The following is a 25,152-nucleotide window of genomic DNA, read 5'->3' as shown; positions in this document are numbered from 1 at the left end:
TTGATTTAAAAATTTACATTTTGAGGGGAGGAGGGGGACACACTGTAGTATTCACATTTAACATTTTTTGGGTTTTTTTACTTCACATGGGTTGGATATAATTAAATTCATTATTAAAAAAAACGCATAGTAGGGAAAAATCTAATAAATTTCACATGTATTTGTTTGGTTTATTTATAAAAATATCTATAATAGGGCTAATTTGTCCATTTTAAAAATCGAATGTGCCCCTTAAAGGTCAACGGTTTGGCCACCAGTGAGCTCACGTTTAATAACACTCTTCCTCCTTGTCCGTCTGTTATGAAGGGCAATGCTGTGTTCACCGCTTCCCCCTACGGCCACAATCACCCACCCCCTCCTCTCTGACACATGTACAAGGTGGTGAGGCGTTCGCGGCCTATGGGACACAACGCGACTCATCCCGACTGGCGGGAAACGACGCAACTTTGTCAGCACGGGAAATGACTAAGAAAAAATAAGACCACAGTATTAGAGCTGAGAGCAACTAGCGCGCCCCCTAACGGCGAACTGAGAACTGCCTACTGTACGATTATGAAAACACTCCCGCCAATGTACTAAAGCTCGCTCCGCTGGTGCTGTGTTTTTATAACCTTTTTTACTCGTCTGATCCACGCCACGTCATTCACGCAAGGAGAGCAGTGAATCGTCACACGGGTGGGCGGAGGTGGCGGCATTGCACGGTACGACGGAGGCGGGAAAGGATCCGGACAGCAACACCTTCACCTCCCGCGTCGTCAACGCAGTTTGCTCCGGGACGCGCTCGCTCCTTTTTAGGGGTTGGTAGGTAAGTAGCCTGCGTAGCTTTTGATTCCGGATTGTCACGGCTAAGATGCGTGGGCCTGTTAGCGCCACGCAGCGTTGCTAGTGTACACTTTGCGCTAATTTTATCCCTTGTTGCCGAGTGTGTCCTGCGTGTGCACGCTGATGTCTTTTCCCGCCAGTGAGAGGAGGGGAGAAAAACAACAAGGTGGCGCATTTCAGCTCTCACTTCCGTGTGCGTGTGCGTATGTGCGTGTACGTGTGTGTACAGTGTTGGCATTAAAACAACACGTGTGTGTGTGTTGTTGTTAAGTGCCAGTCAGCCGTGATGTGTTGTGATTTTTGTGCGTGGACGCTCTCTTGTGACACTGACAGGATAGTGCGGCAACACCCCCGCTGCCTATACTGGAAGTAGCTCCAGTGGAAATGTCAGCGAGCCTACGCAGCTGCCATCTGGGTACACAATGTACGCCTGACACACTCACAAGGACACACCATTGTGCGTGTCACATTCAGACTACAAGTAGAGGATGGTACCTTCGTTGATAGAGTGGTTGATCGATTGGTTCTATATGGTGTTCGGGGTTCTGAAACTGAGGCTCGGGAACTAAAACAGGTCCCAGGTTAGTTTTTAGTAAGGATGGATCAAAAGCGATACCAGTACAATACTGTAGGCATGCACTTTATCTGTACTCAGAAAAATACGTTTTGTTACTATGACACTGATCCCCCTTTGATGAGCTGTGTTTGAATGATTTATTTGCTTTGACTTAAGATACTCAAATGGAACAACTTCACTCACCTCGCTTCACAACAAGCAGCCATTTGGCAGATAATGAACAATTCCCCAAAAAGACTTCAATCTGTTTAATGGCACTTAAATTTTAAGTTTACTGTCAAACTAAACATAAAACAAAGAGAATAACTGTGTATCTCCCTGAACCACATGCAGAAAAATCAAAGGATGCCAGGGCCAAAGTTTTTCGACTTGAATTTATTCAACACGCCAAAATCAGTTAATCAAGCAATTGTATGTTTCCAGATTCCATTTCTTTCAAAAATGCTGTTTATATAATTTGATAAGGCAAAATAGATTGGAATTTTTCAAGATATTGGGGTGGACACGGTCCTGCATACCATTAGAATAGGGCTGCCCCTGCACTTGAACAACAGCCTACATTCAGAACCAAAACCCTACTGTAGTCGAATTAAAATTTTTTAAGCAATTAATTGGAGATCATTAATGTTCACAATTTCCTGCATACCATTAGAATAGGGCTGCCCCTGCACTGAACAGCAGCCTACATTCAGAACCAAAACCCTTCTGTCGTCGGATGAAAATTTTTAAAGCAATTAATTGGAGATCATTAATGTTCACAATGTGGACCTTGACGCAGAGGAGAAGGTGGAAGAAACCATTTTTGCTTCTAAATATGCATCACCTGTTATTTATTTATTTGTTTGTTTGTTTACACCGGCAGAGCAAATTAAAAAAGCATGCATGCTTCAAAATGTACATTAATAACTCCGCAAATGTCAACACAAATGTAAACAATACATTAAAAAAAATAATACTAATAATAAATAAAGGTTATATATGGCCGCGTTGAACACTCTAAATTGTCCCTCGGTGCTAGTGTGAGCGCGAATGGTTGTACGCCCGTGTGTGCCCTGCGATTGGCAACTGTCAGCAATTATGTAAATGACGGACTTACGTCCAATCTTGCATATTTATATCATCTTTAATGTCTCATCACTTTTAATAAAGCACATTTAGACCATGTTTGATGTCTGCAGATTGTAGTTTAGACCGTATTCAATTGTCTTTGCTTTCCTTGTAGTTTTGATTTGCAGCTGGTGTTTGTGAATGTGATGTATGAGCAAACATGGGCAATTATGCGAGATCACTCGATGTACTCTGATGACGTCGGGCTTGTATTGACGGTGTATATCCGGTCGGTGAGTTTATATGCCGCACCTGCATTGGCAGTTATCAGATATATGATAGATTTCATCCCTTTTCAGAAGAGGGCTGATTCAATCTGAAGATCGCTGATTCCACACAATTTTTTTCCCTAGTCGTGCTGCCATGACGCACAAACCCAATTGTTCCAAATGAGAGAAAATAAAAATCGGAATTGTGTCCATGCAATGGAAATCCAGCCTTAGTTACATTGGGGGCCTATAAAAGAGATTTATGGGGGTGACTTGAATGTAGATTTATGGTACCTATGACCTTTTGGCTCTGAGAAAAGTGCATTTGAATCCAACAATTAAGCCCACGAGGTACACTAATGTTGCTACAGTGGCTTGTCACTGGGTTGGTATGGTAAAGGTTCCACTTTTGTACACTTGACGTTTACAACTCTGGGAACATACCTGCCTCTTTTAGATTCTGTCTTAAGTGCTGTTAGCATCTGAACTACGGAGAGGGCCTCATTTTTACAATGGATTTCCCTTTTTTACGGCTACCACCTAACCCTAATTTACACGGAAATTATAATCGCTGTAAATATTTGCATTAAAAAACACTTTCAAGCTGTAAATATTGAACGACCAAATAATAAACAGTGAGTAGGCTGCAAAGTGAGTGTGTCTTCTTGTGCTCGGTGACGACACATTCTTAAGCCGCTTTTGCAAGCTACTTCACGAACTTCAGAATGTTGTCAGTACAGTCGTAAACTGAGGACCCCCCCCTGCACATGAATATTTTACCTTTTGGAATGTGGGAGGAAACCGGAGTACCCGGAGAAAACCCACGCAGGCCCGGGGATTACATGCAAACTCCACACAGGAAGGCCAGAGCCTGGATCGAACCCACGACCTCTGCACTGTGAAGTCGACGCGTTAACCAGTGGAACACTGGGCCACCCTTCAGAACATTCACTGAGACAATTTCAACACCTAAATATTCATTACCTGTTGAATAGAAAATGAAGTTGATCAAATCAAATTAAATATGTGTCCGTCATTGCTAGCTTAAAAGTGCTGTGTGCATGCCAAATTTTGAAACCTGCACGATCACATCCTGTAATTAGCCTGAAGGTAAGGTAGGGAAAAGTAATTGATTTATTATGTTTGTTTAGCTGACTGACAGTCGGCATATTTTGTTTAGTGATACAACGTCCAAATTGATTTCACAATATTTTGTGGACTCCCAAGCTACAGCTGGCGGCACCTGGGGGCCCAAGGATCCCAGTTTGAGAACGGCTTTTTTTATTCCACAGACACTTTTACAAATTCCAAAGGAATCGACAAACTAGCCATGCGTGATATGGAAATGCAGTCTTGTTGTCTCCCTTTTTCTGATTCTCGTGCTCAACTTGCATGCGTCGGTGAGGCGCCCGAGGCTTCTTCACACCACATCCATTCCTGACATCCAGCTGAGCTCCCGCGCTGGTGCTGTTGTCAGGCAGATGCTCGCAGTTATTGATGATAACGTTGCCGCCGCCATTGGATGCCGGAAAGACGGCGGGGGCCATTATCATGATTTAATCGTCGCCTCAGCGCTGCTGAGGAGCCCGAGCTCACTCTGTGTGTCAGGTCCACCCATCATCCTGTCATGGGAAATAGCTGCTGGTCCAACGTTGCGATAGTTTAGAGTTATGTTTGGGCGGGATAGTTCATAGAGTATAAAAGACTGTTTATATGCATGCGGAATGGGCTTCCCTTAAGTTGAAGGACCCGCCACGCTTACGTATACCGTAAGAGTGGGCTCATTGTGTTTATGGGTTTTACTTTTCTCCTGGGGTTCAATAAACGACCGCATTGGCAACTTTTCACTTTTTTTTTAAGTGTACCGGTACTGTAAAAGGCATTTTAAAAAATTGAGTTTGAAAATCAGTATATTTTGGTGTGCTTTCTTGTAATGCTGTACAATGCCACAAGATGACACCAAAGTCTGGGCTCATAGGAAAGTAGCAATTGGAGTCAAGGAGGTTTGTGGTATACCATTTTTACTGGGAATGTTCGATACCACTTTTTTTCAGACCGATACCAGTATGATTCACTGATGTGTAGCTCCAACGACTGCCATGGAAAAGGTGTTCAACGTCAGAGTTTTTTTTCTTCAAGTATTAGTGCCTGATATCGGCATTCTTCATGAGTACCCAATACCTTGAAATAAAGCCTGTATCAGCCCGATACAATTACCTTGTATCGGTATTCGCCCACCGCTGCTTTTTACGTTTTCAACAATTAATATCGGTAATTCGAAACATTTTATAACGGTTACTGTCAATGACTTTGCCTTTCTTCGTGATTTACGGCAAGGCTCGGTCCAAAATCACCACGAATAATGTACTTCTTCCTGATTTACGAGAAGGTCGTTAATGAAAATGCTTAACAGCGTACTTTATTCAAATTTCACAGCAGGGTTTGGTGGCGGAAATACTCTCCAGCGGTCTTACGTAACGTCTCTTACTGGAACTGATGTTGATTTGAGCTCCTCTGTCTGATTTGAGCGAATGCGTTTTTTGGGGGTTGTGTGTGTGTGGGGGGGTGGGGGGGGGGGGGGCACTTGTGGGGGTGTTTCTAAATGAAAACATCTAGAATGCTCCCGAGTGGATGTCATAAGAGGCGCAAGAATGCTTTGCAAGGTGTGTTTTTTTTTTTTTTAATTGTGAAATGAATGCCTCCCTTGATGGCGAGCGTGAACGTTATGAAGGACGGTCAAAGGCTGGGTCCATTTGCTGTGCCCGGGGTCCTCATTTGGGCTGAACCAAGAGCGAGTTTGTTTTGGTGGGGAGAATGTTGTTTTAGGGCGTGTTACTAGCTGTAATGTCACATTAGACGTCCATTTACAATGGGGTCAATGAAAAGCTTACTTGACTCAGAGGAAGCAATGGGAGGAGAAGGAATTTGCGCTCCTTTCCAAAAATAAGTTTCCCCCCTTTTCCCGACGCGGTGTTACCATGACTGAGAGGGAAGGAGGGGAGGAGGGTTGTCGAGCATCGTGAATGGAGGGATTTAGGTAGAAAAGAAGGAAAAGGATAAAGTGGAGGAGGAAATATGGTTGTGATTAACAGGAATATAGTGTTCGAGTGGACCATTCAGCGGTGCGGTCTACTCGGAGCGAGAGAGTGAGCTAGAGAGCGAGAAAGAGAGAGGGGAGGGGGCTAATAGAGAATGCATGCGAAAGCTTGCTGCCAAAAATGAGACGGGGAGTTTTTTCAGAGAGAAAAGAAAGTACAGCCCAGCGCCAGGAAGGGAAGAAGGAGTCGCTGAGAGCAGAAGGCGCAAAGATGGCGGCAGCTTGGGTTAGAATCAACGAGGTGTCTGATATCGAGGGGCTTAAAAGTGAAAGTTTTTCGCAGCCGTAAGTTCTCCGTTCACTGTTTTTCAATGATGTGACTAAGTCTCGCTTCCAGTCAGTTGAGTGCAGGCATTCTGGGACTCGGGCCGTGTTGATTAGACCCCCGGGTTTTCTGTGTGATGAGATCATCTCTATGGACGCACACTGTAGCGCCTCTCCGCAGCTGCCCCCTTGGAAGGGGACTTTCCTCCCCATTCCTGTGCTGCTGCTGCTGCTTCTGCTGCTGCTGCTGCTCAGCATCTGTGCTCACTGAAGTGACTAATGACTGGATTCTATTTTCCTCTCTCGCTGTCTTAACAGGCGTTTTGTCAGCTCAAGCCCAAAGGACAAGATCTTTCTTTCCCGGATGAACGAGCTCAACTGAGTGTTTTTTTTTTTTCTTTCTTCAAAACCTCACCTCCACCTGCAGGAAAACTCCTTCAGTGGTATACTGGGAACTATTCAGTCCTCTTCTCCTCCCCCCTGACTTCTCTGATGGATCAGAGAATGAAGGGGGGCACCCCTCGAATGACGGACTCCACGCTGGATGCCTCCCCAGTAACTGAGGACTTTGAGCAGGACCAGGGGAAAAGAAAGCGTGTGGAGACAGAGGATTTGGACGCGGGGAAGAAGGAGGACAGGCGAGGGAAGAAGAGGGAAGGGGACAAGGGGGCGGTGCTGGAGTTGCTCATCGAGGGTCGTTGTGGGGGCGCGGGGCAGCAGCAGCTTCAGTTATGTGGCAGAGAGACCAGCTGCCCTGACGGGAACGTGCGACTCCGCATCGGCGTGCAAGCCAAGCGCACCAAGAAGCCGCCCAAGATCTTGGAGAGCTACGTCTGCAAGCCCACCATCAGAACCTATCAGAGGCAGCAGGGTCGAGGGGGCGCCCTGCCCACCAGGACCGCAACCGATGCGGACGACGCGAGCAGGGAAAACCGCTCGGGTTCAGATGGCGTCCAGATTGCGTGTAAACAAACGGCATCTGCCGCTTTGCAATCATTATCAACACCATCATCATCATCATCATCAGCAGCAGCCGCACAGTCTTTAACACCAGCAAATGTGACTCTTTCCACCGTAGCCTCAGCCATCGCGAACCCAGGGACCAAACAGGTGAGTTCAACCTCCTGTAATGACATCAACAAACTGCAAACAAAATCCTTTTCTCCTTACGATATTCTAACCTTAGGTGCAAACTGTTGCTCGTTTACGCTTCCAGCATTCATTGGGACACATTCATTCATGTGTCTCTTCAGCACGGAGGCAGGGCTGTTAAAACTGCACCATGCGAGCGGGGGACAATAAAAGTGTTGTCGCTAGAGGAAAAACAATGAGCTGTAACTCACTATTAAATCTCAGTAAAGCTGATGGGAGCCACAGAGACGGGTGATGATTCTCTGTAGGCTCGTCTCTACGAAGGGCATACACACACAAGCCCGTCAGCTGCTGGCATCACAAACGATGATAGTGTATGAATGCCGGGTAACAAGCATCAAAACAGCCCCCGCCTGTTTTAATAGCAAGTATAAAGTCGTAGCGGCATTTCGCAACGCGTTTGAAAGAAAAAAAAACAAAACAAAATGTGCAGCTTGTTGAGAAGAGTTACATTTTTGGGGAGGCTGGGGATTTAGGACGGACAATCCTCCAATTCTCTCAATTGTTGATTCAGGATATCTTAAAGCAGGGGTGTCAAACTTATTTCACATTGTGGGTCACATACGGACTTGGTAGATGTCAAGTGGGCCGGACCATTAACATTATACCATACTCTGCTATAAATAACCAAAATGTCTTTCCTTTGTTTTGGTATAAAGAAGCATTGGCGCATTGATAGCGTCTGCTGTGTTGGGTCTGTCTCAGGGACAGATTGAGACTGCTGTTTTCTTCTCTGATCAAAACAATGTTGTCTTCTACTCTGATCAAAACGGTCTGCCCCTAGCGGATAATCCACGAATTGCATTTTATTAAAAATATTCATTCTGTGTCTTTAATATGTTTTTTTTCACTTTTAAATGATCCCGCGGGCTAGATTGAACCTCCTTGGGGGCCGGTTCCGGCCCGCAGGCCGTATGTTTGACACCCCTGTCTTAAAGCCTTTGCATCAAAATGGAGTGGACTACATAGCTAGTCAGTCTCACGATTTTACGGTCGAAAGAAGGTGATGTCAGAGACAGCCTACATCATGGGTGGGCAACTCCAGTCCTCGAGGGCCGCGGTGCTGCATGTTGTCGATGTTTTGAAGTCTCCCTCTTTGCATTATATTTCAGCCCATAGAGAGCTTCCGTCTTTTCTAAGGGAATGACGGTTTGTCCTTCAAAGGATTAAGCGGTACAGAAAAATGGATGGATGGATTGTTAGCGGAAGCAAGTTCCAAATGTGTCCTCATACATTATTAATTGCACTTATGCACAGTAGCTGTGCGATGTTTTTCGTTGTTGTTGTTTTTTTTTTTTTTTTTTTTTGCTAACCACCGGGCATGCTCACATCACTCGGCTATGTGGCGCGCCATCATAAGGTCAAATGAGCAATTGTCTCAATAGTGATAAGCAAGCAGCATATTTAACAAAACAGGACCTATAAATAGGACAGCGGCACAGCAACCACTTGGCCATTACAGGCATTGGTCCATCAGTCCTTCTGACGATGGCCTGAGGGGAAGCTTATTGCTTTAGCTGCACAAACGCCACTCAAGCCGCCGCCTACCAAAATTAAAGGACAAGTACAAAATGTCAGGTCTCCTCATCTGTATTAGTGGCAATTTATAGCGACCAATCGCGCCGCTTTCTCTCGCTGGCCGACACGCTATATTGGTCCCTCTCTTCTATTTTTACGTCCCCTCGTTTCTCTACCTGCTCTCATTTATCTTTCACTCCCTTTCTGTCCCCCATAGCACCCTCTTCCTCCGTCTCTGGCGTTGTGTCTTTCTGTGTCACCGCCCCCCCTCCGTTCCCGTTTCCGTCACCTCGCTCCCCGCGCCCTCCTTTCTCTGCCTGATTGAGTCACTTTGTCCTCGGTCTGGACTTTAATGGGCGGACAAAAACAAAAGCATTTCTGTTATTGTCTCCCCCCCCATCACTGTTGACAGTTAAACTGTTGTCAACGGCAGACATATTTGATCTGCCCGTCATTGCGCTGCATGACAGAGATTGCGTGTTAATTCTCCCCAGGTTCCTCTCAAACTGGCGGGTAACACAGACGTGACTCCTGCCGCTTCGTTGGAGCGAGGGAAGAAAGAAAAGAGTCCAGGCAACCACGAGAAGCCGTTCCCCGGAGTGCTCAAACCTTGCTCGTCCGCCAACCACCAGGAAGCTTCAGCGACCCTCTCCAGGCCGTGCACCGAAACACTGCCCGGAAGGGAAATCCTCAAGAAACACAACGGCGCGGTGCAGTCCAAGAAAGGACTTTTGAACGGGAGATGCTCTGAAGATAAACTGCGAGATGCCCTATCCATCAAAACTGCAAAACACAGCAGCTCCGTTCCCGCTGCGGACGCCACACCTCCGGGTTCTTCTAAAACAGAGATTTGCTTGGCGCAGAAGAATAACTCCCCCTCGGTTACCGATAAATCAAAATCCTCCCCCGCTCTGGATGCGTCTCCTGCACAGTCCCAAGTTCAGGAAGCTTCGCTAAAGCGCTCCAATGACAAAAAGAGAGCTAAAGAGCGGAAGGTAAAGAAAGACAAACGAAAAGAACGAAAGCCGAAGGGAGATGGGCTGGAAGCGGCGAGAGTTAAGAGTGATCATCGAAAGGAGGAAATCAAAAAGAAGAAAAAAGACAAAGGAAAGGACGGCAAATTGCAACAGGCTAAAGACCACAAAAGCGGCGACGAATCGAAGACCGGAGAAAAGCCTGAGAAAAGCAAGATAAGCCCAGAGAAACACAGAAAAGAGGACACGTGCTCAGGCGCCGTGGGTAAATTTGATAACCCGTATAAAGTGGCAGACCCAGGAAGATCTGACGAGGGGAGCGTGAGAGATCATATCAAGCAGGCTGAGCTACAAGCGGCGACTGCCGACAGCGCTCCCAAGTCAAAGGACAATGACGTCGTCAGGTATTCAACGGCGCCGCCAAAGCATCCGCCGTCATCTTCTGCCCCGCCCCCTCTGTCGCCGCCGCCTTCCTGCCAAGAGCAGGACAGCAGACCGCTGAAAAAACGTAAAGCCAGAAGGCCCAGCTGGACCAAACTGGTGCACCGGGCTCAGAGGGTGGAAAATCACGAAACGGATTCTCAACAGAGTGTCTCTCAGAGGTTGTCCGCTCACTCGACTCCCTCTTGCTCGCCGACAACAAAACCATCATCCCCGAAACAGAACCTCTCCATATCCGATTCGAAAGAGCCCGTTTCCAAAACCCCCGCCACCCCAACCCGAAAACGAGGCCGACCCAAATCCCACACCATGATCTTTGCCGAATCCCCTCTCAGACTTTCCCCCGAGGAGGTCGCCTTTTTGGAGTTTGACGACATCCAGAAAAGCCCCGTCCTGGACTCCAGCCCAAAGAAGCGCGGCCGTCCTCGCAAACAACAGCTTCATAAAACAGACGTCCCAGATAAGAACAGAGATCCTTCTTCTCCTCCTCCCGAGAAGGGAAACAGGCAGCTAAAGATCAGGAGGCTGATTAACGAGATGAAGAAAAGGAAGAAGAAGAGACTTCACAAGGTAATGACGTCTGGCAACGGCGGAAAGGAAAGCGAGAGCGCGAAAGCTTTCGCGCATTCTCCGAAAACATACAAGCCGATCGAAGCTCTGACGGTGCCCACGCTCTCCGACTTGTCCTCCTCCTTTGGGACCAAGCTGGGCCCTCAGATCAACGTGAGCAAGAGAGGAACCATCTATATGGGCAAGAGGAGAGGACGCAAGCCCAAATCCCAAACGGCTCGTCTGAATTCCCACACCTACGCTCCGTCGTCTTTGTTCAGCCAGCCCACTGAAACATCTCTCTTCATGTCCAACCAGCCCCAGCCTCCCGCCGCTCACCCGTTTCCCTCCCCGTCCCTCACACACTCCAGCGGGGCCCAGAGCCCTTACAGCGAGGGAAGTGTCACCGAACCGCCATCCGCTCTGCTTTTTCCTCCCCCGTTCTCTCTCCCGTCACCGTCGTCCTCCTGCACTTCCCCCCGTCCCCCGTCCTGCTCCTCCTCCCTCTCCCCCTTTGTGAAGAAAAGTTGCCCGTGCCAGGGCAGGCAGCACTTCCCTTTTCACCAGTCTTCGTGTAAGCTCTCCTCTGCGGGCGCTCCGCTCCGTCCCACGCCCAGCCCCCCCGGCCACCTCAAAGACGCCACTCCGTCGCCCAGGAGTGAATCGCACAGCGACGAGACGTTGCCCAGCGATAGCGGGATCGGAACGGATAACAACAGCGTCTGCGAGCGAGCGGAAATGAGGGGCGTTCGAGGCATGCTCAGGTTGGGCCAAGGGTCTGCGGGCATTCTCGGGGGCCCGAAGCGCTCCTCTCTCGCGGAGCCTCCGATAGCCAGACACAAGAATCCGATGGGCAACTCCGCTTCCGTCGAGCGGCAGCGACATCGGCACAGGCGGCGGGATTACGGCTGCCCCTCTTCCTGTAATTGCCTGTGTCCCTGCCCTGGACATAACAAGTGCACTCATTCGGCTTACTACCCTTTCATTGGTCACAACGCACTGAAGAGACCGAAAAACAAACACAAAAAGAAACACCAACAGCTACTCATGCAGGATCCAGAGTTTCTGTCCGAACTGGAAGAGCTCATCGGTCAATTCAGCGAAGTCCACATCGGTCGGCGAGGTTGGGCCAGGTCGGATGTGGGCCAGGCGTTTGACGGCGGCAGGCGCCATCACTCCTCGCATTCTCATCGCTCCAATATTTTCAGGATCAATCTGAACGGCTTCTATTCTCCTCACCCTCCATCTTACGCCGCGAACCCCTCCTTCTCCTCTCAGTCTTTCTACCCCTGCCAGACGCTGCATTGTAATAGGAAGCCGGAGCGCAGGCAGTGCGGATGCCCGTCCAAGTTCCAGGAAACAATTGACAACATGGGCTTCTACAGTAACTACCCACCGGCCACAACACTTTACCACCATCTCCCCGGCTCGTACCCGCTTCCCTCTCCTCACCAGTATGCCTCGCAGCAGCCCCACCATGCCCACATCCTCCTTAACCCCGCCAGGTTCCATAGGCAGAGGAGCAGGCTGCTGAGGGAGGGCGCTCTCGGAGGGGAGATTGAAGGCAACGGAGGAGGCCTCAATTTAGGCTACGCATCGAGCCTCCCGTGCGACTGCGGTCACAAACATAAACACAGACAAAGGCGGTGTGAACGTAACGCGGAAGGGGAGGCCGCGTTGGAGCATGAGGAACAGGAGGACGCGGTGGCGAGAGAGGCCTTCTCCGCTTCAAAGTCAAGGTTCATTTTGGGGCAAGGAGGAGGGCGGAAGGGCACGAGAGGAATGGAGGGCGTGCTGTCCAAAGAGTCACCTTGGTTACGTGAGAATGCAAATAATTCCTTCTCGACTGCCGCATCGTCATCGTTGACAGAGAGATCAAAACACGGATCGCTTTTCTCCTTGGGACTGGGCTCCTCCCACTTGTCGTCGTTCGGAGGGGGCTGGGGAGCCCTGGGCCAAAGTTGGGCCAAACTAAAGGGTGCGTCCTTCCCAAACACCAGCTGGGGGTCTTCCGCCGGACGCGTGGGTCCAATGATTCCCTCTGACCCGGAGGACAACGACAGGGATGACATTCACCGCCCCTACCCGAGCAGGACGCCTCCATCCGCGACGCACACCAACCTGTTCACGTCGGTTGACGCGGCAACGGGGGGAGGACGTGGCCTGAGGAGCGGGCTGGCCGGTAGGAATCTCGGAAGCGGAGACAGGTCGTGGAGGACGGACGAGTCGGCTTGGACTCAGAGGAGAGAAACAGGTGAGATGCTGCTAAATTCGCCGGTAAAAAACTGTGACCTCAATCAGGAGGTTTCGACTCGAGATGTGCATTGAATCAGAAGTTAATCTTCAATTTTTAAATTATATTCTTGAAGGTGAACATTCTTGGGAAAATAGCTGCGCGCATGAAAACATAAAACCTGGCAGACAGGAGGTCACACAAAAACAAATCCGCGCCAATTAAAACAACCAACCTCGCGGTGTTAAATTAAGGGTGCGGAAACTTTTTCCAGGCAGGTGTCATTTAGTCCTCAGCGTGCCGGACTAAATTATGAACGGGTATGGCCCAGCTATCAAATGTGATGATCGTTGTGGTTTAAACATAAAAAAGACATTTGTGGGCTTTCTTTCTCACACCACATCCATGAAATGTCATCTTAAATGTTGCATTTGGTGGCCCTGATCTTGGCTCCGGTCACATGATTACAAAAAATGAATAATCGCTTTTAATGGGAAATCTGGGAAATGATCCCAAAATATCCCATGTCAACCATATGGAATGATAGACAGGCCTTTGAGTTCGTTAATTTTTTTATTAGCTCTGTGATACAGAGATAGAGTTGATAGCGCATAGTTTAACAAAAAAAAAAAGTGACTTTTTTTTTTTTTTTTGTTTAATTCCAAAACTGTTTTTAGGCACACATTAAAGCCTGACGACCGATTGAGACGAGATCAGACTTGTCTTTTTATAGGTTCCTTCTGCTGCTACGCAGCGGATGTGTTTTACACACACAACCGCTCGGCAACCGCTTTCTGTTGGAATTTTTTTTTAAACCCCCCCCCCCCCCCACACACACACACACACACACATACACACACACACACACACACACACATACACACAAAGTGTTATGGCATAAAAACAGTGTCTTGATGAGATCCAGCCAGAAAATCTTCCTCGGGGCTGTCGCGAACCGCACGATGTTTGAGCCCAAGGCTACCCAGAGAGCACAGTCATTAGTTAAACCACAAGAGTGGCTATTTAAGGATGGGCCGCCAGCCGACAGGGCCTATTTGACTTGGAGAGATTCAATAAGCAAAGAGTGGTCAGCCTTGTCGGAGGCTGTGGAAAAATGGCAAGAAAGAGGAAAGATGAGCTCAAGAGTGATTGATGAAGGATTAGCAGGTCAGCGTGAGGTTGCTTGGACGGAACGTGCGAGTGGAACATGTCGAGAAAAGAACATGGACATCAAAACTAAGCGCATGTGTGTTTGGAGATGAAAGCACGCACATGCGATCTGGGCAGACCTTTGGGAATATTTTGCACATTAGGCAACTGCGCAAACAATGCGTTCACATGTACGCAGAGGTCTGAGCGGCGGTGCCTTGAGATACGTTTTTAATTAAGTGACTGACATTCCTCTGCCACTCCAAACACCACTCCAAACACACGCATCTCAAATCGGCTTTTCGCCCGAATGTTTGTAATGTATTTTAAAGACAAAATATTGTGCTTTATAAAAATATGCAGTCATGAAATCATTAAATGTAGTGTGAATACAGTCAGGTTCATTAATATCGGGACATCAACACTCTGGGGGTATGGGAGACTATGGAACTAATTCCTTTATTTATATTTGAAGATTCTGCTGATGATAGCATCGGCATGAATTTTGAAGCTCTGCAGGTGATATTATCTGCTCATGTTCAGCCAAAAGCTTCAGAACTGACTGAATGGACAGCACTCTACAGTGCAGATGGACAATGACCCAAAGCATACTGTGTGAGCAACCAAAGAGGGTTTTGTTTTGTTTTTTTAGGGCAAAGAAGTGGAATGTTATGCATTGCTCAAGTCAATCAACTGTTCTGAATCCGAGTGAGCATGCATTTCACCTGCTAGCTAAAACTGACGGGAAAACGTCCCAAAAACAAGCAGAATCTTAAGACACTTGCAGAGCATCACCACTAATGAAATTTAGCATTTGATGTTCACGCATTCCAGACTTGAAGCTGTGACTAATTTGTCTCATTAACTTTTGGCCCCTAAATAAGTGGGAGGTATTCATAACATACTGTACAAATTGTTGTCATTCCTACAACTCACTTGGATGTAAAAGGAGGAATCAAGTGAAAAATGTTCTTTACAATAATAAAGGTTTTCCGAGTTTGGTCATGTGACATTCGCGAGCTGAGCAGTGATTGGTCGTTTTCCTCCTAAGTAACTGTGATGTCATTTTCAGTCGACAGCAAGTGGCAAAATGGCCGCCCCCTGAGATGGATGATACAACGTGTCTTTATTTACGTAGCGCTTTCAAAACAGGTGTATTTTATTGCTTCACTCATATTCCACAAATGCAATGTTGATCAGAATGTCGTGTTTAGTTTGACTAGTGGGGCCGCAGAGAGCATATTAGTCGAAAGAAAATTTTGGGGGTTGTCTTCCCCTTTAAAATCGAAGCTGAAAGTCTGGAGTTAAAGCACATCTTGTTTGTTTCATTTCAAATCCGTTGCGGTGGTGTTTAGAGATGAGAATTATGTCAGCTGTAATTTAACAGTTTCAACGCGCATCGTGCTGCTGTAGATGTTGCCCCGGCGACATGTTCACGTGAAGAAAAGCCTCAGTGAGCTGTGTTTGTGTGCACGCGCGTATAAATCATTTTCCCAGAAGTAACGCAAGGCCGAGGAAATTCTGTGACTCATCTAATCTGTGGCCCATCGGCATGACTCAGCCTAGAGTGGTCTCAACTCACACCTCCTGCAGGCCTCATCACTGATCCACATCTGTCTCATTTCCTCCCTGCCACTTATTATATCCCCCCCTCCCTCCGCCTCTTTCTTCTCCGTTACACCGACTGCAGCTTTACAAGGTGACCCAAGAAGCCGCGGGCAGCTGAAAGGTGTGCCAGAGACACGCAGCGCCGCAGGGAAAAACAAAAGAAGACCCGGCCGACCCCGAAAACGCCTTCTGCCCTCCACTTTGCCTCCCCCTGTGTTGTCGCCCGACCTCCTTCGAGAGTGCATCCGTCATGACGGCAATGCCGGAGGAAGGAGAGCGCTGTCGGACTGTGATGGAGCGGGCGTTAGCTCGGTGCAACGGGTGACGGATTCGGAACCGCAGGCTAAGAGGAAGCGAGGACGGAAGAGAAAACATGACGCTTCTCCCTGTCATCAGAGGTAAAACACTCCCCGGCCCCAAACGCTCGTCTCTCACAATTCAGCCTCTCATTGCTCTGTAACATCTTCCCATATTAACCGGCCACATTTCAGCACTGTGTGCTAAACCAGTGCCTCTTCTTTCTCTTTTTTTTTTTTTTCCTCCCTGTCGCTCTATCTCTCGCTTCATGCTTACCCTTTAGTGTCGCAGAGGACGAGACGGGGTGCGGCGACGCGCCCGCCGAATGTCTCGGCGAATCGGCCGTCGAGCTGCCCGCATCCCAACCAGCTGCTGTCCAAAGAGACAAGAGTGAAGACGGTCCTCCCAGGAAAACGTTTTTGAGAGCCGGTCTTTACTCTGATGATTACAAAACAACAGAGTAAGACAATCGCTCGTGTGTGAGATGACATTTATTTCGTGAAACCTCGAATTGAACACAATTTTTTACGGGACGCTGGTTCACATTGAAAAGAATCCATTCCAGGGTCAAAAGGCTCACCATCATAAAAACTATTGTGGATGGTGGCCTTTACCTTCAAATCCCACAAATTACCGTGTTTTCCGCACTAAAAGGCGCACCTAAAAGCCTTCCATTTTTTTAAAAGCTCACAGCGCACCGTAAAATCCGATGCGCCTTGTATATGGTCATTACTGTAATAGTTCGACCCCAAAATGGCTCCTTGCTCGAGACATGCTGACAACGCAGAGTTCCAAATTCAGGCCATCGGTTACGCAGTTGAACACAGAAATAGAGCAGCGGCAAGAGAGTTCAACGTTAACTAGTCAATGTTATAACTTGCTGTTGGTTAAGTGAACTGTCGCTGCTTTAAGTTTCACGTTTTACTGACATCTGATCGTTCTCTCTCTTGGCGTTTCCTTGAGCGTAGCTCCATCTAGTGGATGCATTGTAGATTGCGTCTTATAAAGCGGTGCGCCCAATGTATGAAAAAAATGACAAAATAGGCCATTCATTGAAGGTGCGCCTCATAATCCAGGGCGCCTTTTAGTATGGAAAATACGGTAATACTACTCACAAAACGGGTCCTGCGTGAAATCTTGATTTCGGATTGCAGAACTTTTCACAGAATTTGCCCGAATTCCAAATTGCACCAACCCTTTTCAATTCCCACAATGCATTAAATGGATTCATTTGTTCACCTTTTGCTTTCAGTCCTCCTTCCCAATCTCGACCCCTCTCCAGAGGGAGCGCCGACTTCAAAGCGGGCGAGTGGGATTACAGCCTTTTACCAGCGCCCATCCATGTCGGTGAGTCTAGACAGGAAGTGGAGGACAAGATGAGGTGACGGGCTTTTACTGTCAGTCTGACCATTCATCCAAACTCTCATGCTTGTGTCTGACAGGGAAGTACTTGCGAATGAAGAGGATTCATTTCCAGTTGCCCTATGATGTCATGTGGCTTTGGCAGCACAACCAGGTAAGACGCAGCTCCAGCGCACACACACACGCAACAGGAAATTTCAATCCTGGCCTTTTGGCATGATGTTTCATTTGGGTGTCCGGTGGCGACTGTGACTTTTTGAACACGTTAACTCTCACCGGAACCAAAATATTAGGCTTTTGTGCGCAAGATCTCAGGCGAGGTCACGGAAACAAACTTGTGCCGTGATGTATCGGGACCTCATTTGCATGGCATTTCAGCAGAGGAAAAAAAAAGGAGCCTTTGCGCGTCATCTAAGAGAGGGTTGCGGTTTGTGGTTATTTCTGCTCGACACTGGAATGGCTTGTCATCTCTCATCGGATTCCAACTACATCCAAAGAACAAAATGTGCAGCTCATTTGCGACTGCTGAGCTGTAATATTTCTCAACGCTAACACTCATTGGCAGCAAAGCGTGGCGCTTTCTACTGCAAGATTGTCAAAAGGCGAGATCAGTGACACGATTCCGGTGGCGTCTCATGATTGATGAAGATGCGTTTATTGATACCCAATAGTTTATTGGGAATTATAGATCTGTGACAGGTTCTTTTTTTCTCCACATTCACACGAGAGAAGATGGCACTTTCGGGTTATTTTTGTCTCGTCATTTTAATGTTGCGCAATGGCCATGTCATGACGCAACGGATTTAAACTTGATCAAAGAGTGTCATGTGAGTGTCAGCCAGGGCGGTGAGTGATTTACTCTTCTCTGTACTAACATTTCACTTCCGAAATATATTACAGCCCTTAGGCAACATTTGTATAGTATCTGAGGATGATCAGGTCGACAGTCCACATATGCGGTTTTGAGGTGACGAATGACACGCAATTCTGTATTGTGTTCGCTCGGTTCCCGCCGTACTTCTGTTTTTTCATTTGCTTGTTTTCATCTCCGTTGGACGAGTGGTTTGCACATGTGCCTCATCGGTCTGAGGTTGGGGGTTCCAATGTTGGCGTTTGGGTTTTCTACCTCTTTCATTCCGCTGGGTTCATCCAAGACTCTTAATTGCCCTGAGATGTGATTTTCAATGGTTGTCTGTCTATACGTGCACTGCGATTGACTGGCGGTCAGTCCAGGGCGTATTCCGCCTCTCGCCTATATTAAAGCTGGGATAGGCTCTGATTTACCTGCGACCCAAGTGAGGATTAGCAATATAATAAACGGATGGATGGAGTTTTCATCACTACAGCCTAGAAGTGTTTGTCAGACAAATATTTTCAGTAAACGGCGGGACCGTGTTCGACTGGGTCGCACGTTCATGTCAATGTGCGGAGCTGCAGGGTTCGATTCTGGCTCCGGCCTTCCTGTGTGGGGTTTGCAGGTCTGCGTGGGTTTTCTCCGGGTGCTCTGGTTTCTTCCCACATTCCAAAAACATGCATGGAAGGTTAATGGAACACTCTAAATTGTCCCGAGATGTGATTGTGAGCGTGAATGGTTGTCCGTCTATGTGTGCCCTGCGATTGGCTGGCAACCGGTTCAGGGTGTCCCTCGCCTACTGGACGGCTGGGATGGGCAACAGCACGCCCGCGACCCTTGTGAGGACAAGCGGATCAGAAAATGGATGGACGGATGGATATTTCCAGTAACTATGACTTGACCGCCGCTATTGCATCGATTCGAATAAGACGCTGTGTTCCCGATTTAGGTGCAAATTTGGGTTACGTTCACCGCCTGTGTGATGTCACCAGTTCATGTCATTCCATTCTGATTGTGCACCTCAGCGTTGACAATTTCTGACACAACTTTGAATTTGTAAACATGTTATTTCCCCAACAGCTTCAGAGGCAACCTTCCTTCCCTCTGAAGAGGAAGCGGCGCTACTGTGAGTATTTCCAGAACGACGTACTTGATGTTTTCAGATGAATGCGCTCAAATGGGGTCTCACTGTGAACGTCTCTCACACGCAGGCCGACTGAAGGAGAGAACGTTTCCCTCTCGGCGCGCAGCGGTGAGAGTCAATGACAAGTTGTTTGACAAGCTGCGCATAGGCTGCGACCTCAATCCGTATTGGATTTTCCTCACTCAGGAGGAGAGCTCGGGTGACTTGGCCAGCCTCTTTCCTCACCTCGACATGGAGCCTTTGAGCAGCGACGAGCGGTACGGCACTCGAGCAGTGACCCGCATTTTTGTCAGAGCTATCCGACGCCTTGTTTGCTCACTCGCCGGCCGATGTGCTCCAATGTGGGTCAGGAGCTTCGTGGTGACACATCGCGTGTTCCTGGTGAGGAACTGGGAGCTGGTGAGGGAGCGGCAAATCCGACTGAGGATGGAGGGGAGGCGAGAGGGGGACGGCCAGGCGGAGGAGGGGGACTGGCGTGACGTGTGCGCGGACGGAGCCAGTGGGGACGATAGCTACATCAAGTCAGGTCCATGAAGCAAGTGTGTGTGTTAGTTTTTGTTTCTGTCGGTGTCACGCGCTCGGTATACACGCTGCCTTTCTACATTCAGAAATACCTTCATGGTAGAACACTGGTTGTTTTGATTTGTTCATATTTCATCAAATTTGCCTCATAAACAAAACTAGGGCTCGGCAAAGTGGATTTAAAATAAAATCTCCAACTATTTTTTTTTCCAAAATTCAAATTTCCAATTTGCCTTTTTGCTTTATTTCCCCCTTCTGCGATTTGCTTTATTTCGCTCGATACCAAACACGTTTTTTTTTCCATGAACTTGCACCAACCTACACAGAACCAGAACACAATCCTTAACTCTTTCATTCCACAAGGCGTACTTGTACGTCTTTTTAAAATTAGGCCCCGCCTACCAAGGACATACTTGTAAGTCTAAGTCTTTTTTTTTGCGTCGTAGAGAGGAGGAGGGTCTGATCCAATCTGTGAAGGAGTTTAAGTCGTTTGCATTGTAAATCATGTCAAAAAGCGACCAGTAGGCGGCAGTGGTGCCTCACGTGCTTGAAATGCATGCTTTTACAAAAAGCTCTTTTTCTCCGTTTTTTTTGCCCAGGAATCGCCATTTTCATGAAACTTATCCATTTTGTCATGCCAACTGCTGAAGAATGGAAAAAGATAAACTTTATTTTGGTAGGCTCCATGTTTATATAGCATTAGAACCAAATATTCTGTGGGCCTTGCAAGATCAGTCAAAATCCGGTAAAACGCTGGGATTGAGGGGGTTGCTCCAGTGAAAATGGCTGGGATTGAATGAGTTAATACGTTGACAATTTACCATCTGAACGAACATTAACGAATGAATGAATGTCACCACTCGGCCGGTCCACGTGCTAATTCACCGTTTTTGTTTGGCGTGATTCACTTCCACTGGGCTCCTTCCTTGTCTTATGCAAAGCAACGTGAAAACAATTATGTCCATTTTTTTGTGGGAATTTAAGTTTCAAGTTGAAGCGGTTGGAAAAATTGCTAAATTTAGCAAACAAGTCACGATATGCCAACAGTGACTGCGCTTTGATTGCCCGTCCGTAAAATTCACTCGATAGAAGTAAAAGCAAATAAAACTACTCACCGTTTGCAAATGAAGCGGGGTCGTCTTCTTGAAGGCGGTCGGCTTGCATCGTGATTTTTAACTGTCGTGCAAGTGTGAAACGAGGTTAATCGCATGTACCATTTTCATCACTACATTTAATCACCGTTACATTGTCGGTTACACGATTAGCATCACGTTTCCCTCTGAGCATCACGATTATCCTTCTGTGTTGACACCAGAAAAATCATATCGGTCTCGCACGACATCCATCATGATGATGGCGGTTGTACGCACGACCGGTTTAGGATTTGGACACTTCGCCATGCTATTCGTGGCAAAGCGCATCCAAACTTTTGACTGGAACTATCTGTATAAAAAAGAGTTCTGGTGATGTGGATGTCCTGTGTCTTTTCCTTTACAAGCATGCTTGCGTGCCGCTCTCACAGCCCACCATTCTCATTGTTGGTTTTCTGCAGCGCAAACTAAAGTGCTTTTCCGACCACAGAATGCTTAAGCGCGCAGAAAACTTTCCCCATCTCTGCCATCCACTTTTTGGTGTCCAAGAAGCGAGCAGGGAGCCCCTCCCCCCTCTTTTTTTCTTTTTTCTTTTGATCAAAGTCTCCCTGACTGATTGTAATCAAGAGCAAATAAGGACCACAAGTGTGGGTCCACCACCACAATAGAATGAGATCGACAACAAGAACTGCATTGTTTCAAAAGCACTGCCTTTGAGTGCCATTTTCCACCACTCCGACACTGACCCGGAATGGGGATTGGCAGTTTTCTGATTTCAGAGGCAGGATGACATCTACAGGAATTGGCGCCTGTGTGTCAGGGAATGCCGAAACGGGTGTGTGACATTTGACATGCGCTTCTTCAGCTGTGTTGCATGCAAAGCAATTGTTAGCTTCCTTGGAGACCCTTCCATCGGTTCCCAAATACGGTTGTTTGAACCCTGACGCCTCTTTGGTGAGCAGTTTTGGGAAAGCCCAACCGGCGGTTTCTGACAGTAGAGCCACCACGGATCAGCCTACGACTTTCACACAGAATCCAAAGAAGTGAGACTTTGCTCTCTGTCATTGTGTATTTCCACACTTGACACTGTCTTAATTTTGTTTTGTTTGTTTTTGGGCCATAAAAAAAATAATAAAGAAGAAGTGGGGCTTTGCCAGGGCAGGAGAAGTGAGTCTCTAGTGTTTTAACCCTTTCAGGGACAGCGGTCACTACAGTGGACAGCTTCTCATGTTATCGGGTTACAGGGTGCATGAAAGGGTTAATTTCACACTTCATTTTGAGCGCTTTGTGCAAGTTGTCTCCGAGGTGGAACGAGAAAAGGTGGCAAGAGACAAACAAGTCGGCGCGTCCCTGGATCTGATGAATCTGGATGCGTGGGGAACATGGTGAAGTCGCTGTTAGACTATCTGCCTCATAGTTCTTACAGGTTCAGGTTCTTCCCACATTCCAAAACCATGCATGCATGTTTGTTTGGTTAATTGAGGATTTGTGCCACACCTGTCGCGCAAAAGTCAGCTTGGATAAGCTACGGCTTCCCCAATGCGGGAGTACTACTGTAGATAGAAAAACGAATGGACAGCACCGTACCATTTGTGATTCTTAGGCGGGGGTGGGAGGGTGAGCTGGGACACTTCTGTTGTGACTCAAAGGACAATTTGAGAAAATGCCCAATTTGCTCACCTCGCGTCCTCTGCCTAATAGACCCGATCCTCCAATAATTCGCCCGGCGCTTTATTAACGATCACCTGTCACTGATCCTTAAACTCCCCTCGAAATTGAAATCAATCATTCGAAACCCCTATCTGTATGATGTAGTGCAGCGATACAGCACCACAAACGACAACCGCACGAATCAACATTGTTAAACGAACACATCTCTGAGAGTGTCAAGCGAAACTTATTCTTCTCCGAAGTGTGCCGAATGTGTCCAGTGAGCATCCTTCCCATCCCAATTCGCTTCTTTCTTGGATCACCGTGACTAAAAAAAAAACTGTACAACTTCTGTCTATTCTCTTTCCAGATGTACCAGTGGGGGTGGCGGAAGTGACGATTTCCAGCAGTGACCCTCACCCGGGCTGCGACGACACCACCCGCTCGCTCAGCGCCAGCCCCCGTGTAAGTGCATTCCTGCATTATGTGGACACAAATTGGAAGATTGGTATCTTCCGATTTGTGTCCATGAGTAGTAGATGATTATCTTGGCGATCTTGTTCATTGCAGCCCACGGAGAGCCGGAACAGAGAAGATGATGAAGACGAGGAGGAGGAGGAGGAAGGGGAGGCTGAGGAAGACAAAGTGGGAGAATGCAGCAGAGAGCAGAGGAGAAAGCGGCTGAACGATTTACTTTTGACCCTGCAGCATTCATAAGCTAACACACGCATTGAGGCAAGTGGAGCGGGAGACACAATGGGAAACTTCGTCATGTTTATAGAAAGTCAACACGGCCTTGATAAAGTACCATGGACAGAAGAATTAAAAAAAGATTTCAAAACCTTTTCCAAAGTGCGCGTACAATTAGATGGTTGCATAAATGTTCCACTAAAACAAATGTTTTGCTTTCATGACGACATTCAGTCATTCTGGGCTTGGTACGCAATTGCCTTCAAATCACTCCCCGGCCTTTCTTAAACTTGAATTTTCCTTGCCCCCCTTTTTTGGTGAATTTTTTGTGGGGTGTTGGGGGGGGGGGGCACCACTTCTTGCTGAAGTATGTGCCAGGTCTCCAGTCAAGATCATCTCTCCCCTTGATTGCGTAGGTTTACACCACGTACTCCAGCTTCCTCCCACACTGCTGAAAACATGCATGTTAAGTTCATTGACGACTCTAAATTGCCCAGAGGTAGAAATTCCATTCGTCCAGAGTTTACGTAAAGTCAAGTGGGATAGGCTTCAGCTCACCTGTGACCCTATGTGTTACAAAATGGATGGAGAGCTATTTGCTCAAAAAAAAAACAGCCATCCCCATAGTCAGTAGACCTTGACTGATCCAACGCATGGTACTGTTCTGATGAATATTGCGTTTGTGGAATGTAAATTAAGCAGCAAAATACATATGGTTTTATCCATCTCAGGGGGTGGCCATTTTGCCACTTGCTGTCGACTGAAAATGACATCACAGCCCCTGAGGCACTGTGATGTCATTTTCAGCCGACAGCAAGCGCCAAAATGGCTGCCCCCAAAATGGGTGGATTTTTCTTCTTAACTCCTATTCCACAAACACAATCTAATCAGAAAACTGTTTAGAATATATTGTGGAGAACATATTTGACTTGACCTCGCCTTTAAAAAGTCTTGGAAGGCATTGAATGCATGAATATGAAAAACAAGGTCCATCCATCCATTTTTTTTGAGCGTCCAATCAGCCTGCCATGCATGTTTTGGGAATGTGGGAGAAAACCGGAGTACCCGGAGAAAACCCACGCAGGCACGTGGAGAACAGGCAAACCCCACACAGGAAGGCCGGAGCTGGAATCGAACCCGTTACCTCTGCACTGTGAGGTCAACGCACTAACCACTCACCACCGGTCCTCCAGGGGGTGTTAAATCAATCTTTCAAAAGTCTTAAAAAATATAGACAAATAGATTTTAGGATTGTAAATAGTCTCAAATCTCAAAATAAATTAAACATTCTGAAGAAAATACGTGACTGAAAGACTTTAGCGGTAATATTGCGCAACCAACAAAACAGAGATGTGCTTTTAGTTGTGACGCTTAAAAACAGACAATTTTGGACAACGGGGGACATTGGGGAAATTTTTCTTGAATTTAATTTAAACTGGAATTCAAAAGCCTTAAAACATGTTACATGTCACTTGCCTTAAGCTGCAGGAATGGTGATTGGAATAGCTGAAGCTAGCGAGGCTAAGTACTATTCTCATCCACAACCATCTTATTTTCACTCTTGGACCTGCTCAGATGTTTGAAGGCTCCGCCGCCATCTTGGCCCGTCATTTTGCCGCTCTACAGAGTGTTGCATTCGGGCCACGGGGCAGCAGACGAGCGAAACAAAAGTCCTTTTGCAAATTGGTCAACACATCTTTTGTCCGGGACGAAAGAGAGGGGGGAAAAAAAAGAGAGATAGAGGGAGGATCAACAAAAAACAGACCAGCTGAAATTAATTTGCACTAGTGCCCGAGCACGCTAAAAGACACTAAACAAGTGTGTATACTACCCCCCGCTAAAA

The 25,152-nt window shown here is 47.3% G+C and overlaps 1 protein-coding gene across 4 annotated transcripts in view; it reads left to right on the top strand.

The window, feature by feature from the left end:
• The first annotated feature begins 230 nt into the window (after window positions 1-230).
• The window catches only part of LOC109521050 (histone-lysine N-methyltransferase ASH1L), a 45,361-nt gene continuing 20,439 nt past the window's right edge, over window positions 231-25,152 (top strand). The window contains exons 1-13 of one of the 4 annotated variants that reach the window (XM_019878663.1): window positions 234-805; window positions 6,395-7,186; window positions 9,241-12,964; window positions 15,783-16,098; window positions 16,281-16,457; window positions 17,250-17,344; window positions 17,440-17,513; window positions 19,293-19,338; window positions 19,424-19,464; window positions 19,543-19,613; window positions 19,707-19,882; window positions 22,990-23,084; window positions 23,190-23,290. In XM_019878663.1, the coding sequence (XP_019734222.1) occupies window positions 6,569-7,186; window positions 9,241-12,964; window positions 15,783-16,098; window positions 16,281-16,457; window positions 17,250-17,344; window positions 17,440-17,513; window positions 19,293-19,338; window positions 19,424-19,464; window positions 19,543-19,613; window positions 19,707-19,882; window positions 22,990-23,084; window positions 23,190-23,290 (5,534 nt within the window). In that variant the 5' untranslated portion in view covers window positions 234-805; window positions 6,395-6,568. Of the gene's footprint in view, window positions 806-5,331; window positions 6,098-6,394; window positions 7,187-9,240; window positions 12,965-15,782; window positions 16,099-16,191; window positions 16,458-17,249; window positions 17,345-17,439; window positions 17,514-19,292; window positions 19,339-19,423; window positions 19,465-19,542; window positions 19,614-19,706; window positions 19,896-22,989; window positions 23,085-23,189; window positions 23,291-25,152 lie in introns of those variants that run through there. The other 3 variants (XM_019878664.1, XM_019878666.1, XM_019878667.1) reach the window with 3 other exon arrangements.

This window comes from Hippocampus comes, unplaced genomic scaffold (assembly GCF_001891065.2).
Source record: "Hippocampus comes isolate QL1 unplaced genomic scaffold, H_comes_QL1_v1.1 scaffold315, whole genome shotgun sequence".
Classification (NCBI taxonomy): Eukaryota; Metazoa; Chordata; class Actinopteri; order Syngnathiformes; family Syngnathidae; genus Hippocampus; species Hippocampus comes.
The sequence above is the reverse complement of the archived record's forward strand: the minus strand, read 5'-3'. Positions and strand labels throughout refer to the sequence as shown.